A 17,286-nucleotide genomic window follows, 5' to 3' on the forward strand; every position below is an offset into this window, starting at 1 on the left:
TGCCGAGTAAGACTTTTTAAAAAATTAATTTCGCAGACTGACACTAGCGGCTTTTCAGAAATACATTCATTAAAACAAATCACACTCTTCACAGAAAGCATCCACGCTTTTGAATTTTGGTATTTGTCAAAGTGTGTGTGTGTGGGGGGGGGGGGGGTCTGCTTATTTTATGTTGATGGCTGACCGGATCTGAGATGAAGTGCTGAATCGTGGACACGTGAACGACTGTGCCTTTAAGAAGCCCGTCACGTGGTGTGGTTGTCGTGTCTTTGTCTTATATCTTACTCCAAAAGCTTTCCTTCTTTTTTTTCTCCTTGAAGTCTCCGCATTTGCGTGTGTACAAAATAGTTAGAACAGATAGGGAAAGGTGGTAGGGAAGAGGGAGGAGGAACATCACTTTGCTGTGCGGCAAAAGGCAAGAGGAATTGTGGCTCGTACTTTCCTCACAACCAACACACACAGTGCTTTCTTCCATCTAAGCGTATCATGGAAAAGACGCCTAATTAAGCCGGCTTTAACGGTACTAAGGGATGTGTCAGTCTTAGCACGTGTATGTCAAAGGATGAGACGGACTGCACGAAGTAGCCGCTGGTCACAAACGGAAGCGACATCAGTGCAGCAAGAGGGCAGGCCATTGTGCACGCTAGATTCTTCTTCACCAATATTAATGTCAACATTTGCAACTGTAGCGCAACAGATTTTGAGTGGACTTGCACACATTGACAATGATTGGAGATTTATTTTTCTTTGCTGAATTCTTGATCGTTTCATTTGTCGAGATTTTCAGAAGCTAATCAGAGATAATCTTTGCTGAAAGCTGTTTTAACAGCAGGGAGTCTCTTGGCGAAGAGAAAAACCAACATAGAGCAAAGTGACTGTGCGTAGAGATTGAGCATCGTTGTCTTCACAGACAAGACCGCTGGCAAGATAAATCAGTCACTTCTCTCTGTGCGTGTATGTCAACTCGATCAGCAATTTGCAGCTTTCTTATCAATGTCAGTACAGGAGGAGAAAAAAATACACTTCTTTACGCAAAAAAAAAAAAAATCATTAACGAAAAAATTTGAATTGTGTATATTTAATAATATAACGCTGATTCTTTAATTTACTTTTAACAAAAACTACATTAATAAAAAAAAAACGTGAAAAATGTATGAGTACACGTATGTCTTTTGTGTGAACGTCGTGAAAAGGTGGTAGGTACATGTTCAATCTATAAGTTGAGCGAAAAGAAGAGAAGATAGCGTTGTAAGCTGGTGGTCAGCTATGTCCGTCATTAGAGTGTTAGCGGTGAGAAGGAAACGCTAGTTGGTCAGTGGTAGGTCAGCCTGCTGTCCAGTGTGTGCGGCGACTTTGACGGGAGATGAGCTTTCTTCTGATCGCCTTCGTCTGCCTCCTCCTCCACCTCCCCCCCGCCCACAGTGTTCACATCAAGGTAACAACCTACCTGTGCTTTTTTTGGCTCTTACCTGTACTCTCAAACTTATCGCATTTTTCTTTGCTTCTTTTTTTGTTTGTTTTACACACACACGTGTTTGTGTGTTGATTTGCTAAATGATAACACGTAACTTTTGTTTGTGTATTTTGTGTGTGTATTTTGTGTGTGTATTTTGTGTGTGTATTTTGTGTGTGTATTTTGTGTGTGTATTTTGTGTGTGTATTTTGTGTGTGTATTTTGTGTGTGTATTGTGTGTGTGTATTGTGTGTGTGTATTTTGTGTGTGTATTTTGTGTGTGTATTTTGTGTGTGTATTTTGTGTGTGTATTTTGTGTGTGTATTTTGTGTGTGTATTGTGTGTGTGTATTTTGTGTGTGTATTTTGTGTGTGTATTTTGTGTGTGTATTTTGTGTGTGCAAACGTCATTAAAGATGCATTTGCTTGTCAATCAACTGTTTCAATTGGAAAGAACAGAGAGCGTTGTTGTACATTAGGTGTTCAGCAATGTCAGTCCATCATCGGAGTGTTTGTGACTACAGCCACGCTGTCGTTGTTACCAACTGCGCCCTCAATGACTGTGTGAGGGTTTTGAGAAGATTTTTTTCTCAGTTTTGCTAAATCCCCGGCGTTCGGTATTTCTGTTCGTTTATTTGCCAACTCTTTGTTCGTAATTGTTGTTGCTTTTTGTTCTTTCGTGTCTGTTTTCTTGTTTGGTGCGTGTTTGGCTTGTAGTGTTCATTCTCTATGTTGCTCTTTGCTTTACTTTTGTCAAGTTGTTCTGACATTTAATGTCAGTCTCACTCCCAAAAGATACTTGCCCATTTTTCTTGATGAAAGGTTGAATAATACAAGCTCTATATGTGTTGGTGCGTCACATTTCAAGTCCAGATTTGTTGCCGATGTCAGTTTATCATTTGACTGTTCCTGAAAATGAAGCAGACTCAGTACCGTATGTTCTTGGCAATAAAATGTCAGTTCTTCCTGTAGGCCCTACTTTTGCTCTTTTTAGAGTTTTCGCAGACTCAGATGTTTGAGTTTCCTGAAGTTGAAACCGGGGATCATGTTAAAGGTTGATGTTGTTCAACAGTACTTGACTCCTTCGTGGCTATACTCAGTTCTTCTTACATTTACGTGAGAACATTTTATCTTGTTCTCGTTCTTCTCACCTGCAGTCTCTTGTTCCTAGTCACCTCTTCTTGTTTTTCTCACCTGCAGTCTCGTGTTCCTAGTCACCTCTTCTTGTTTTTCTCACCTGCAGTCTCGTGTTCCTAGTCACCTCTTCTTGTTTTTCTCACCTGCAGTCTCTTGTTCCTAGTCACCTCTTCTTGTTCTTCTACCTGCAGTCTCTTGTTCCTAGTCACCTCTTCTTGTTCTTCTACCTGCAGTCTCTTGTTCCTAGTCACCTCTTCTTGTTCTTCTACCTGCAGTCTCTTGTTCCTAGTCACCTCTTCTTGTTCTACCTGCAGTCTCTTGTTCCTAGTCACCTCTTCTTGTTCTACCTGCAGTCTCGTGTTCCTTGTCACCTCTTCTTGTTTTTCTCACCTGCAGTCTCGTGTTCCTAGTCACCTCTTCTTGTTTTTCTCACCTGCAGTCTCGTGTTCCTAGTCACCTCTTCTTGTTTTTCTCACCTGCAGTCTCGTGTTCCTAGTCACCTCTTCTTGTTTTTCTCACCTGCAGTCTCGTGTTCCTAGTCACCTCTTCTTGTTTTTCTCACCTGCAGTCTCTTGTTCCTGGTCACCTCTTCTTGGTCTTCTCACCTGCAGTCTCTTGTTCCTAGTCACCTCTTCTTGGTTTTCTCACCTGCAGTCTCTTGTTCCTAGTCACCTCTTCTTGGTCTTCTCTCTGAGGGATTGTCGTTAGACTGAAGACGCTGCTAGACTTTGAGAAGAAAAGGTTCGGGGTGGGGATGGGATGAGCTTAACTTAGAACATCGTCCATGTCGCTGGCACGAACGGGGGCCAGTCAATCAATTGTGAAGTCTGGAACGCCAGCAGTCTTTGTGTTGTTTGGATTGCTGAGTCAGCATGTTTCACTAATGACACGTGCAGCACTCTGCCAGGCTGGATACGAGGCTATGGCGGACGTTGCTGGGTCAGAGGTTAGCGGGATACCGGAAGCCAGCAGAGGAGGCCGGGGTAGAGGGCGCTTTTGAGTCCGACATGCGTCTGACGTCACAACAAATGACGGACATCCTGCACCAACAACAACAGAACCAACAGGTGGGGGCGAATATTATTAACACAACAACAACAGAACCAACAGGTGGGAGCGAATATTATTAACACAGCAACAACAGAACCAACAGGTGGGGGCCAATATTATTAACACAGCAACAACAGAACCAACAGGTGGGGGCCAATATTATTAACACAGCAACAACAGAACCAACAGGCGGGGGCCAATATTATTAACACAGCAACAACAGAACCAACAGGTGGGGGCCAATATTATTAACACAGCAACAACAGAACCAACAGGCGGGGGCCAATATTATTAACACAGCAACAACAGAACCAACAGGTGGGGGCCAATATTATTAACACAGCAACAACAGAACCAACAGGTGGGGGCCAATATTATTAACACAACAACAACAGAACCAACAGGTGGGGGCCAATATTATCAACACAACAACAACAGAAAACAGTCAAACAAACAAACAATCAAACAGAGAGACAAGCAGACATAGAGACAAGCAGACAGAGAGACAAGCAGACAGAGAGACAAGCAGACAGAGAGACAAGCAGACAGAGAGACAAGCAGACAGAGAGACAAGCAGACAGAGAGACAAGCAGACAGAGAGACAAGCAGACAGAGAGACAAGCAGACAGAGAGACAAGCAGACATAGAGACAAGCAGACATAGAGACAAGCAGACAGAGAGACAAGCAGACAGAGAGACAAGCAGAGAGACAAGCAGACAGAGAGACAAGCAGAGAGAGAGACAAGCAGACAGAGAGACAAGCAGACAGAGAGACAAGCAGACAGAGAGACAAGCAGACAGAGAGACAAGCAGACAGAGAGACAAGCAGACAGAGAGACAAGCAGACAGAGAGACAAGCAGAGAGACAAGCAGAGAGAGAGACAAGCAGAGAGACAAGCAGACAGAGAGACAAGCAGAGAGACAAGCAGACAGAGAGACAAGCAGAGAGAGAGACAAGCAGACAGAGAGACAAGCAGACAGAGAGACAAGCAGACAGAGAGACAAGCAGACAGAGAGACAAGCAGACAGAGAGACAAGCAGACAGAGAGACAAGCAGACAGACAGACAAGCAGAGAGACAAGCAGACAGAGAGACAAGCAGACAGAGAGACAAGCAGACAGACAGACAAGCAGAGAGACAAGCAGACAGAGAGACAAGCAGACAGAGAGACAAGCAGAGAGACAAGCAGACAGAGAGACAAGCAGACAGAGAGACAAGCAGACAGAGAGACAAGCAGAGAGACAAGCAGACAGAGAGACAAGCAGAGAGACAAGCAGACAGAGAGACAAGCAGAGAGACAAGCAGACAGAGAGACAAGCAGACAGAGAGACAAGCAGAGAGACAAGCAGACAGAGAGACAAGCAGACAGAGAGACAAGCAGACATAGAGACAAGCAGACAGAGAGACAAGCAGAGAGACAAGCAGACAGAGAGACAAGCAGAGAGAGAGACAAGCAGACAGAGAGACAAGCAGAGAGAGAGACAAGCAGACAGAGAGACAAGCAGACAGAGAGACAAGCAGACAGAGAGACAAGCAGACAGAGAGACAAGCAGACAGAGAGACAAGCAGACAGAGAGACAAGCAGACATAGAGACAAACAGACAGAGAGACAAGCAGACATAGAGACAAGCAGAGAGAGAGACAAACAGACAGAGAGACAAGCAGACATAGAGACAAGCAGAGAGAGAGACAAGCAGACAGAGAGACAAGCAGACAGAGAGACAAACAGACATAGAGACAAGCAGACAGAGAGACAAGCAGACATAGAGACAAGCAGACAGAGAGACAAGCAGACATAGAGACAAGCAGACAGAGAGACAAGCAGACATAGAGACAAGCAGACATAGAGACAAACAGACAAAGAGACAAGCAGACAGAGAGACAAGCAGACAGAGAGACAAGCAGACAGAGAGACAAGCAGACAGAGAGACAAGCAGACATAGAGACAAGCAGACAGAGAGACAAGCAGACAGAGAGACAAGCAGACATAGAGACAAGCAGACAGAGAGACAAGCAGACATAGAGACAAGCAGACATAGAGACAAGCAGACATAGAGACAAGCAGACATAGAGACAAACAGACAGAGAGACAAGCAGACATAGAGACAAGCAGACAGAGAGACAAGCAGACAGAGAGACAAGCAGACAGAGAGACAAGCAGAGAGACAAGCAGAGAGAGAGACAAGCAGACAGAGAGACAAGCAGACAGAGAGACAAGCAGACAGAGAGACAAGCAGACATAGAGACAAACAGACAGAGAGACAAGCAGACAGAGAGACAAGCAGACAGAGAGACAAGCAGACAGAGAGACAAGCAGACATAGAGACAAGCAGACAGAGAGACAAGCAGACATAGAGACAAGCAGACAGACAGACAAGCAGAGAGACAAGCAGACAGAGAGACAAGCAGACAGAGAGACAAGCAGACAGAGAGACAAGCAGACAGAGAGACAAGCAGACAGAGAGACAAGCAGACAGAGAGACAAGCAGACAGAGAGACAAGCAGACAGAGAGACAAGCAGACAGAGAGACAAGTAGAGAGAGAGACAAGCAGACAGAGAGACAAGCAGACAGAGAGACAAGCAGACATAGAGACAAGCAGACAGAGAGACAAGCAGACAGAGAGACAAGCAGACATAGAGACAAGCAGACAGAGAGACAAGCAGACAGAGAGACAAGCAGACAGAGAGACAAGCAGACAGAGAGACAAGCAGACAGAGAGACAAGCAGACAGAGAGACAAGCAGACATAGAGACAAGCAGACAGAGAGACAAGCAGACATAGAGACAAGCAGACAGAGAGACAAGCAGACAGAGAGACAAGCAGACATAGAGACAAGCAGACATAGAGACAAGCAGACAGAGAGACAAGCAGACAGAGAGACAAGCAGACATAGAGACAAGCAGACAGAGAGACAAGCAGACAGAGAGACAAGCAGACAGAGAGACAAGCAGACAGAGAGACAAGCAGACAGAGAGACAAACAGACAGAGAGACAAGCAGACATAGAGACAAGCAGACAGAGAGACAAGCAGACATAGAGACAAGCAGACAGAGAGACAAACAGACAGAGAGACAAGCAGACATAGAGACAAGCAGACAGAGAGACAAGCAGACAGAGAGACAAGCAGACAGAGAGACAAGCAGACATAGAGACAAGCAGACATAGAGACAAGCAGACAGAGAGACAAGCAGACAGAGAGACAAGCAGACATAGAGACAAGCAGACAGAGAGACAAGCAGACATAGAGACAAACAGACAGAGAGACAAGCAGACAGAGAGACAAACAGACAGAGAGACAAGCAGACAGAGAGACAAGCAGACAGAGAGACAAGCAGACATAGAGACAAGCAGACATAGAGACAAGCAGACAGAGAGACAAGCAGACAGAGAGACAAGCAGACAGAGAGACAAGCAGACAGAGAGACAAGCAGACAGAGAGACAAGCAGACAGAGAGACAAGCAGAGAGACAAGCAGACAGAGAGACAAGCAGACATAGAGACAAGCAGACATAGAGACAAGCAGAGAGAGAGACAAGCAGACAGAGAGACAAGCAGACAGAGAGACAAGCAGACAGAGAGACAAGCAGACAGAGAGACAAGCAGACAGAGAGACAAGCAGACAGAGAGACAAGCAGACAGAGAGACAAGCAGACAGAGAGACAAGCAGAGAGACAAGCAGAGAGACAAGCAGACAGAGAGACAAGCAGACAGAGAGACAAGCAGACAGAGAGACAAGCAGACAGAGAGACAAGCAGACAGAGAGACAAGCAGACAGAGAGACAAGCAGACAGAGAGACAAGCAGACAGAGAGACAAGCAGACATAGAGACAAGCAGACAGAGAGACAAGCAGACAGAGAGACAAGCAGACATAGAGACAAGCAGACAGAGAGACAAGCAGACATAGAGACAAGCAGACAGAGAGACAAGCAGACATAGAGACAAGCAGACAGAGAGACAAGCAGACAGAGAGACAAGCAGACAGAGAGACAAGCAGACAGAGAGACAAGCAGACAGAGAGACAAGCAGAGAGACAAGCAGACAGAGAGACAAGCAGACAGACAAGCAGACAGAGAGACAAGCAGAGAGACAAGCAGAGAGACAAGCAGACAGAGAGACAAGCAGACAGAGAGACAAGCAGACAGAGAGACAAGCAGACATAGAGACAAGCAGACAGAGAGACAAACAGACATAGAGACAAGCAGACAGAGAGACAAGCAGACAGAGAGACAAACAGACATAGAGACAAGCAGACAGAGAGACAAACAGACATAGAGACAAGCAGACATAGAGACAAGCAGACAGAGAGACACACTATCAACAAGTTTGTAATGCCTTGCTTCAGGTTGCAATCTGTTGTCTCTCTCTATTTGATTTTTCCTTTTACTTTTTATTGAATTTATTTCTTGTGGTGCTTTCTTGGGAGGTGGGTGGATGGATGGATGGATGGACGGATGGATGGATGGATGGATGGATTTACCGACTAACAGGTTAACCGACTGATTGTTGTATTGATTTTCCAGGCGAGTCTGGGTGCCTCGCTGTTGCCGGCAGGCGTCGGGGGTGAAGGTGGAGGCCGAGGCGGCAGGTTGAAGAGGAAGGCGGTTGCTCACCACTCCTACCTGTGGCCCTCCAGGACCGTGCCCTACGTCTTCCAGCACGACTTCCGTGAGTATTACGTCAAATATGGGGACTGGGACGTAGTTCAGTTGCTAGTGCACTTGCCTTAAAACCAGTTCGTGTGTGCATTCGGCGTGAGTTCTAACCTAGGTCTGGGCGACGAATTCAAGTTATTTGTAAGAGTCAACTTTGTTCAGACTCTTCCAGGTGCCCTGACACCCCCGTGTGCATGCGTGCGCACGATGAACACTCCACGCTCGCAGCAATTGTCTGAGGGATTGGAAAACACGCATACACGCATGCATGGACACACAATTGATTAGCGCAATTATGTCGCGGTATTTATTTATTTATATGGGAGATTTATATAGCGCTTGACGTTCTCTAAGCGCTTTACATATTAATTTCTGCCGTGTGAGATGGAATTTTTTCCACAATATATCACGCATACTATCAGCAGGGTATACTATCACCAGGGATAGCAGCCCGAATTTCCTTGAAATAATTCGCCAAGGACAATACGATTTTCTTTCAAATCTATGACAAGAGGAATGCTGATTTGTCAGAATACATCAATCCACAAACAAAACCAAGTTATGTTTCATCGAAGGTGCAGATGTAATAATCAGAAAGCCATTCATTGTACGGGAATTGCGCTAGGTCTTGTCCTGCCTTTGAATGTATTGTATTCGCATTGTACCTTATATGGATAAGGAAACCATGCCATGGTTCACTCCAACATGCACTGCCAAGATGAATTTCATTGAAACCTACCTGGCTGTGTGTGTGTGTGTCCTGACAGCGGAGCCCTACTGAGAGACCGTGCTGGAGGCCATGCAGTTATTACGTTGCCTGTGTATGAATGTGTGTTAACCCAGCCTGTGTGTGTCCTGACAGCGGAGCCCTACAGGGAGACCGTGCTGTGTGTTAACCCAGCCTGTGTGTGTCCTGACAGCGGAGCCCTACAAGGAGACAGTGCTGGAGGCCATGCAGTTATTACGTTGCCTGTGTATGTATGTGTGTTAACCCAGCCTGTGTGTGTGCCTGACAGCGGAGCCCTACAGGGAGACCGTACTGGAGGCCATGCAGTTATTACGTTGCCTGTGTATGTATGTGTGTTAACCCAGCCTGTGTGTGTCCTGACAGCGGAGCCCTACAGGGAGACCGTGCTGGAAGCCATGCAGTTCTGGCAGCGCAGCACGTGCGTCAAGTTCGTCCCCTTCTCGCAGAGCATCACGGAGTACCTCAGGCACGCCGACTATGTGCTCTTCAGGGTGGGGGAGGGGTGAGTGAGTGTGTGTGTGTGTGTGTATGTGTGTGTGTGTATGTGTGTGTGTGTGTGTGTGTGTGTGTGTGTATGTGTGTGTGTGTGTGTGTATGTGTGTGTGTGTGTGTATGTGTGTGTGTGTGTGTGTGTGTGTGTGTGTGTATGTGTGTGTGTGTATGTGTGTGTGTCCGTCTATGTGTCTGTTTGTCTTGTCCTCCTGAAATACTACAATTCACTGGATATTTCTGTATTTTCTTTTTTCAACTGAACCTGTTTGTATACCTGTTATATCATGTTCTACCTGTCAGGTGCCAGTCTTCCATAGGCAGAGTGGGACTGGGGGAGCAGACGACAGAGATTGCCAGCCACTGTAACGAGGTAGGTGTGGGGTGTCGCGACGTAAGGTGGCGATTGCTGACAACGAGGAGGTCAAGTTTGTACGCTTCTCAATGAATTTACAAGAAGTAATGTCTTTCGGCTAATCGTTTTACCCAAACCTGCGTTTTCAAACACAGCAGAATAAAACAGATGCGTTACGATATCTATAGAGTAGACGACAATGATGATACTCAAGATCATGGTGCGTGTATGCGTGCGTGTTATGTACAAGTTTGTAAAAGAACGTCAACCTGTTCAGCTGCACATACCTTGTTCTGGAATTGACTTCCTGTTGAGGGCTGTTGTCGAGGAGCGTCGTAATTCAAATCCTTCTGTGCCTTGCACGTTTATTATTGCAGATTTTTCAGAGTATTTTCATTGTACTCGATTGAACTGGCAACTTTAATCATAAGCTGATTTCATTTGTTGCATGCAGCTTTCAGTATAATCTAAAACTCGTTTTTGGATCGTTCTCTAACCTCCCACCTCCCTCTGCCCCTTGCTGTGTTTCAGTTTGGCAGCGTGGCACACGAGCTTGGCCACATTTTGGGATTCTACCACGAGCAGTCGCGTCCTGACCGAGACAACCACGTGACCATATTACGTGAGAACATCAGGTCGGGACGTCAGCACAACTTCCTGAAGTACTCCACCAGTGAAATCGTCACAGAGGAACCCTACGACATCGGCTCCGTCATGCATTATGGGCCCACGGTACGCTGTGATAGTGTTTCCTCATTTCTCCGTCATGCATTATGGGCCCACGGTACGCTGTGATAGTGTTTCCTCATTTCTCCGTCATGCATTATGGGCCCACGGTACGCTGTGATAGTGTTTCCTCATTTCTCCGTCATGCATTATGGGCCCACAGTACGCTGTGATAGTGTTTCCTCATTTCTCCGTCATGCATTATGGGCCCACGGTACGCTGTGATAGTGTTTCCTCATTTCTCCGTCATGCATTATGGGCCCACGGTACGCTGTGATAGTGTTTCCTCATTTCTCCGTCATGCATTATGGGCCCACAGTACGCTGTGATAGTGTTTCCTCATTTCTCCGTCATGCATTATGGGCCCACGGTACGCTGTGATAGTGTTTCCTCATTTCTCCGTCATGCATTATGGGCCCACGATACGCTGTGATAGTGTTTCCTCATTTCTCAGTTCACCAAATCGACGTCGTCATGGAATTTTGGCGTAACTAATTTTAGACAGCTTTTCGGCAGAAGGCCAAAACTGATTTGTTTGTATTATGAAATAGTGTTTATATTGTTATGATGAAATAGTGTTTATATTGTTATGATGAAATAGTGTTTATATCTGTACCTGGTGTGGTTAGAAAGATAAACGTGGTCTGTACATCAAGATAAACGAATGGTCTGTACATCAAGATAAACGAATGGTCTGTACATCAAGATAAACGAATGGTCTGTACATCAAGATAAACGAATGGTCTGTACATCAAGATAAACGAATGGTCTGTACATCAAGATAAACGAATGGTCTGTACATCAAGATAAACGAATGGTCTGTACATCAAGATAAACGTGGTCTGTACATCAAGATAAACGAATGGTCTGTACATCAAGATAAACGAATGGTCTGTACATCAAGATAAACGAATGGTCTGTACATCAAGATAAACGAATGGTCTGTACATCAAGATAAACGAATGGTCTGTACATCAAGATAAACGAATGGTCTGTACATCAAGAGAATGTTGCCCTGCTTTGTTGGTTATCCACCATTGGATAATGACAAAGTACTCACAATAAGAAGACGGCTCTGCACAGCAGCATTTAAAAACAATTAGACAAAAATAATCATCAGGTATCTGACAAAACAAGTCCATCTACAACCACACGGGTGACTATTCCTACTTCTCACAATAAAGCAGGGTCGGATCTGGGAGGGGGGGGGGGGTCCTGGGGTTCCGGAACCCCCCCCCCCCCCCCCCCCGGCCATCCAATGTACCTCTCAGAGAAAAAAAAATGTGGTCTTTGGACCCCTGCCTTCAGTTGGAACCCCCCCCCCCCCCCTCAAACGAAGTTGGTCCGGCCCTGTAAAGAATAATATCGAAAACGTTCTTCATGAGACAAAGACTTTAATATAACGAAGTAAGTTAGTTAGTTAGTTAACTGTTGCTTTTAGGGTCCAGCGGACCGTTTAGGCCAAATCAGGACCCCAACGAAGTAAGTGCTTCTCTGTTGCAATAGTAATGTGAAGCCAAGTTTTCCCCTCGTCTTTTCTAACTTCAAATAGATGCACGGTATTTATGCTTTGAATGTGCGTGGGTTGGTGTTTGAACTGAGTGTTGACTGTGTGCAGTACTTCAGCAGGGATGGCGGGTCCCGGACCATCGACACGCAGGACGAGAGTTACCGCGCCGTCATGGGACAGCGTAACGCTCCCAGCTTCATTGACGTCAAGACCGCCAATGACATGTACACGTGCAACGGTCAGTCGTGACGTCATTCTTACAAGGGCTAAGGTTAACATTGTTGGAAGTAAAAGACGGGTTGATTGTAATCATGCTGTGCTGGTTTACCTTCTCTATTATTTTTCTTCTTCTTATATTAACTTTTGTCTCAAGTGCTCCCATCCAGTATTTGAATGATGTCACACTTTGATCCATTAAAGAGGCTACTGGTCCTAATACCAGAAAACCTCCCTGTAACATGGCATTACTGTTCATCATTTAATTCACAGTCGCGTTTACGTGTATTTGTGTGTGTATGTGTCAGCCCAGTGGGAGGTGTGGCCAGAGTATGAGAACTTGGGCTATGTAGGTCTGGATTGCAGGTGTATTGTTAACAGTGCTATTTATTCACGTGTGTACGTATGTGTTTCAACCCAATGCGACCTGTTGCCAGGATGTGAGATTATGGGCTATGTGGAACATACTGCATGTGTTCTGCAATGTTTATCAATCAATCAATCAATGAGTCTTATATCGCGCATATTCCGTGGGTACAGTTCTAGGCGCTCTGCAGTGATGCCGTGTGAGATGAAATTGTGTGCACGTGTATTGTCCTATTTATTCACGTGTACATTTATCTGTTTTAGCCCAGTGTGACGTGTGGCCGGAGTGTGACAACATGGGCTACATTTATCTGTTTTAGCCCAGTGTGACGTGTGGCCGGAGTGTGACAACATGGGCTACATTTATCTGTTTTAGCCCGGTGTGACGTGTGGCCGGAGTGTGACAACATGGGCTACATTTATCTGTTTTAGCCCAGTGTGACGTGTGGCCGGAGTGTGACAACATGGGCTACATTTATCTGTTTTAGCCCGGTGTGACGTGTGGCCGGAGTGTGACAACATGGGCTACATTTATCTGTTTTAGCCCAGTGTGACGTGTGGCCGGAGTGTGACAACATGGGCTACATTTATCTGTTTTAGCCCAGTGTGACGTGTGGCCGGAGTGTGACAACATGGGCTACATTTATCTGTTTTAGCCCAGTGTGACGTGTGGCCGGAGTGTGACAACATGGGCTACATTTATCTGTTTTAGCCCAGTGTGACGTGTGGCCGGAGTGTGACAACATGGGCTACATTTATCTGTTTTAGCCCAGTGTGACGTGTGGCCGGAGTGTGACAACATGGGCTACATTTATCTGTTTTAGCCCAGTGTGACGTGTGGCCGGAGTGTGACAACATGGGCTACATTTATCTGTTTTAGCCCAGTGTGACGTGTGGCCGGAGTGTGACAACATGGGCTACATTTATCTGTTTTAGCCCAGTGTGACGTGTGGCCGGAGTGTGACAACATGGGCTACGTGGGCCCGGACTGCACGTGTATGTGTCCCACGGGGCTGGGCGGCTATGACTGCACTGAGGTCAAGTCCTCGACTGGCGGTAGGGCCTATGCTGACTTTCTCTTTTGGGAGGATATAGTATGACGAAGGATATAGTATGACGAAGGATATAGTATGACGAAGGATATAGTATGACGAAGGAAGGACGATTGAAAGTGTGGGTGTTAAGTTGGGGGTTGGGGGTAAAATTCAGCGGAAGGGGGGGGGGGGGGGGGCGGCATTCTGAGTGTTTAAATCGATGACGGAAAGCATAATGACAATTGTGTATATTGTGTAATGACAAGGGTATATTTTACAACCCACCGAACACATACTGCGAATATTGACAGATACAGTAATGACAAGGTCTGGCACGCAGACAACACGAATGTGTTAGTGCCTGGCTCTTTCCAATTAGTTTGACAACTACAGTCGAACCTGCCCTTGCGACCACCGCTCGAAAGCGACCACCTGCCCGCTACGACCACTCCAAAGGATCCCAGACAACTTGTTTCCTAAATAATGTACCTTTCTTTAGCGACCAGCTATCTATAATAATACTTTTTGTTGGTCCCTTTGGTTGATTTGTTAAAGGTCCGACTACACCGACTTTCCTAACATATCAGGCTCTAACATTTTGTCTTTAAACTGATAGATAAAGATCCAAGACGCAGTCGTTTTTCTATTCCGTGTAGTTGTGTCTGTACTAAGAAGTGTTGTGTTTCTGTTCCGTGCAGTTGTGTGTATACTAAGAAGTGTTGTGTCTCTATTCCGTGCAGTTGTTTCTATACTAAGAAGTGTTGTGTTTCTATTCCGTGCAGTTGTGCGTATACTAAGAAGTGTTGTGTTTCTATTCCGTGCAGTTGTGTGTATACTAAGAAGTGTTGTGTTTCTGTTCCGTGCAGTTGTGTGTATACTAAGAAGTGTTGTGTTTCTGTTCCGTGCAGTTGTGTGTATACTAAGAAGTGTTGTGTTTCTGTTCCGTGCAGTTGTGTGTATACTAAGAAGTGTTGTGTCTCTATTCCGTGCAGTTGTGTCTATACTAAGAAGTGTTGTGTTTCTATTCCGTGCAGTTGTGTGTATACTAAGAAGTGTTGTGTTTCTATTCCGTGCAGTTGTGTTTATACTAAGAAGTGTTGTGTCTCTATTCCGTGCAGTTGTGTCTATACTAAGAAGTGTTGTGTTTCTGTTCCGTGTAGTTGTGTCTATACTAAGAAGTGTTGTGTTTCTGTTCCGTGTAGTTGTGTGTATACTAAGAAGTGTTGTGTCTCTATTCCGTGCAGTTGTGTCTATACTAAGAAGTGTTGTGTTTCTGTTCCGTGTAGTTGTGTGTATACTAAGAAGTGTTGTGTTTCTATTCCGTGCAGTTGTGTTTATACTAAGAAGTGTTGTGTCTCTATTCCGTGCAGTTGTGTCTATACTAAGAAGTGTTGTGTTTCTATTCCGTGCAGTTGTGCGTATACTAAGAAGTGTTGTGTTTCTATTCCGTGCAGTTGTGTGTATACTAAGAAGTGTTGTGTTTCTATTCCGTGCAGTTGTGTGTATACTAAGAAGTGTTGTGTTTCTATTCCGTGCAGTTGTGTCTATACTAAGAAGTGTTGTGTTTCTATTCCGTGCAGTTGTGTGTATACTAAGAAGTGTTGTGTTTCTGTTTCGTGTAGTTGTGTCTATACTAAGAAGTGTTGTGTTTCTGTTCCGTGCAGTTGTGTCTATACTAAGAAGTGTTGTGTTTCTGTTCCGTGCAGTTGTGTGTATACTAAGAAGTGTTGTGTTTCTGTTCCGTGCAGTTGTGTGTATACTAAGAAGTGTTGTGTCTCTATTCCGTGCAGTTGTGTCTATACTAAGAAGTGTTGTGTTTCTATTCCGTGCAGTTGTGTGTATACTAAGAAGTGTTGTGTTTCTATTCCGTGCAGTTGTGTTTATACTAAGAAGTGTTGTGTCTCTATTCCGTGCAGTTGTGTCTATACTAAGAAGTGTTGTGTTTCTGTTCCGTGCAGTTGTGTCTATACTAAGAAGTGTTGTGTTTCTGTTCCGTGTAGTTGTGTCTATACTAAGAAGTGTTGTGTTTCTGTTCCGTGTAGTTGTGTGTATACTAAGAAGTGTTGTGTCTCTATTCCGTGCAGTTGTGTCTATACTAAGAAGTGTTGTGTTTCTATTCCGTGCAGTTGTGTGTATACTAAGAAGTGTTGTGTTTCTATTCCGTGCAGTTGTGTTTATACTAAGAAGTGTTGTGTCTCTATTCCGTGCAGTTGTGTCTATACTAAGAAGTGTTGTGTTTCTGTTCCGTGCAGTTGTGTCTATACTAAGAAGTGTTGTGTTTCTGTTCCGTGCAGTTGTGTCTATACTAAGAAGTGTTGTGTTTCTGTTCCGTGCAGTTGTGTCTATACTAAGAAGTGTTGTGTCTCTATTCCGTGCAGTTGTGTGTATACTAAGAAGTGTTGTGTTTCTGTTCCGTGCAGTTGTGTCTATACTAAGAAGTGTTGTGTTTCTGTTCCGTGCAGTTGTGTGTATACTAAGAAGTGTTGTGTTTCTGTTCCGTGCAGTTGTGTGTATACTAAGAAGTGTTGTGTTTCTGTTCCGTGCAGTTGTGTCTATACTAAGAAGTGTTGTGTTTCTGTTCCGTGCAGTTGTGTGTATACTAAGAAGTGTTGTGTTTCTATTCCGTGCAGTTGTGTGTATACTAAGAAGTGTTGTGTTTCTGTTCCGTGTAGTTGTGTGTATACTAAGAAGTGTTGTGTCTCTATTCCGTGCAGTTGTGTCTATACTAAGAAGTGTTGTGTTTCTATTCCGTGCAGTTGTGTGTATACTAAGAAGTGTTGTGTTTCTATTCCGTGCAGTTGTGTTTATACTAAGAAGTGTTGTGTCTCTATTCCGTGCAGTTGTGTCTATACTAAGAGTTGTGTTTCTGTTCCGTGCAGTTGTGTTTATACTAAGAAGTGTTGTGTTTCTGTTCCGTGCAGTTGTGTCTATACTAAGAAGTGTTGTGTTTCTGCAGATTGTGGCGGTGTGCTCAAGTCCACGTCAGGAACCATAGAGAGTCCTGGTTATGGGAATGGAAACGTATATGACTCCAACATTGACTGTCTCTGGCTTATTCAGGTGAGTTAGTCTCTGGAAATCATAACGATTTTTGGTGGCAAACAGTAATGGCTATAGACTCTAATGATTGATAGCCTTTGTTGTGGACATGGCTATATATGGCACTAACATTGATTGAATTTCGCTTATTCGGGTGAGCATTTTCTGGAAATCGTTTATGTTGTCAAACACTGATTTCTGCTGACCCATAAAACAGAGAGCCTGTTCTATGGACATAACTTTGGTGTTGTGCCGAAAGTGAATGTCTCTGTAGCAGTGAGCTACTTCACAAAACTCAGAACCTGTTCCCGGCGTGACACGTAGTCTCACGTAGTCTCACATAGTCTCACGTAGTCTCAAACCAAATTGGAAATCCATAGCATCATTATTATTATCATCCTCATCTCATTAATCATCCAAAAATTATAATTTGTCTTTTCTCTCTCAACATGTAGACACGTGATGACTCATAGCTGCGATGATATGTGAGACTCTTACTTTTATTCATG

The 17,286-nt window shown here is 44.7% G+C and overlaps 1 protein-coding gene across 1 annotated transcript in view; it reads left to right on the forward strand.

The window, feature by feature from the left end:
- Positions 1-307: 307 nt before the first annotated feature.
- Positions 308-17,286, forward strand: part of LOC138953365 (blastula protease 10-like) — a 45,912-nt gene continuing 28,933 nt past the window's right edge. Inside the window, exons 1-9 of the mRNA XM_070325164.1 lie at positions 308-1,435; positions 3,486-3,656; positions 8,163-8,307; positions 9,406-9,544; positions 9,835-9,904; positions 10,418-10,618; positions 12,231-12,360; positions 13,641-13,760; positions 16,695-16,798. Coding sequence (XP_070181265.1) covers positions 1,364-1,435; positions 3,486-3,656; positions 8,163-8,307; positions 9,406-9,544; positions 9,835-9,904; positions 10,418-10,618; positions 12,231-12,360; positions 13,641-13,760; positions 16,695-16,798 — 1,152 coding nt within the window. The 5' untranslated portion in view covers positions 308-1,363. The remainder of the gene's footprint in view (positions 1,436-3,485; positions 3,657-8,162; positions 8,308-9,405; positions 9,545-9,834; positions 9,905-10,417; positions 10,619-12,230; positions 12,361-13,640; positions 13,761-16,694; positions 16,799-17,286) is intronic.

Source organism: Littorina saxatilis, linkage group LG17 (assembly GCF_037325665.1).
Source record: "Littorina saxatilis isolate snail1 linkage group LG17, US_GU_Lsax_2.0, whole genome shotgun sequence".
In the NCBI taxonomy this organism is placed as follows: Eukaryota; Metazoa; Mollusca; class Gastropoda; order Littorinimorpha; family Littorinidae; genus Littorina; species Littorina saxatilis.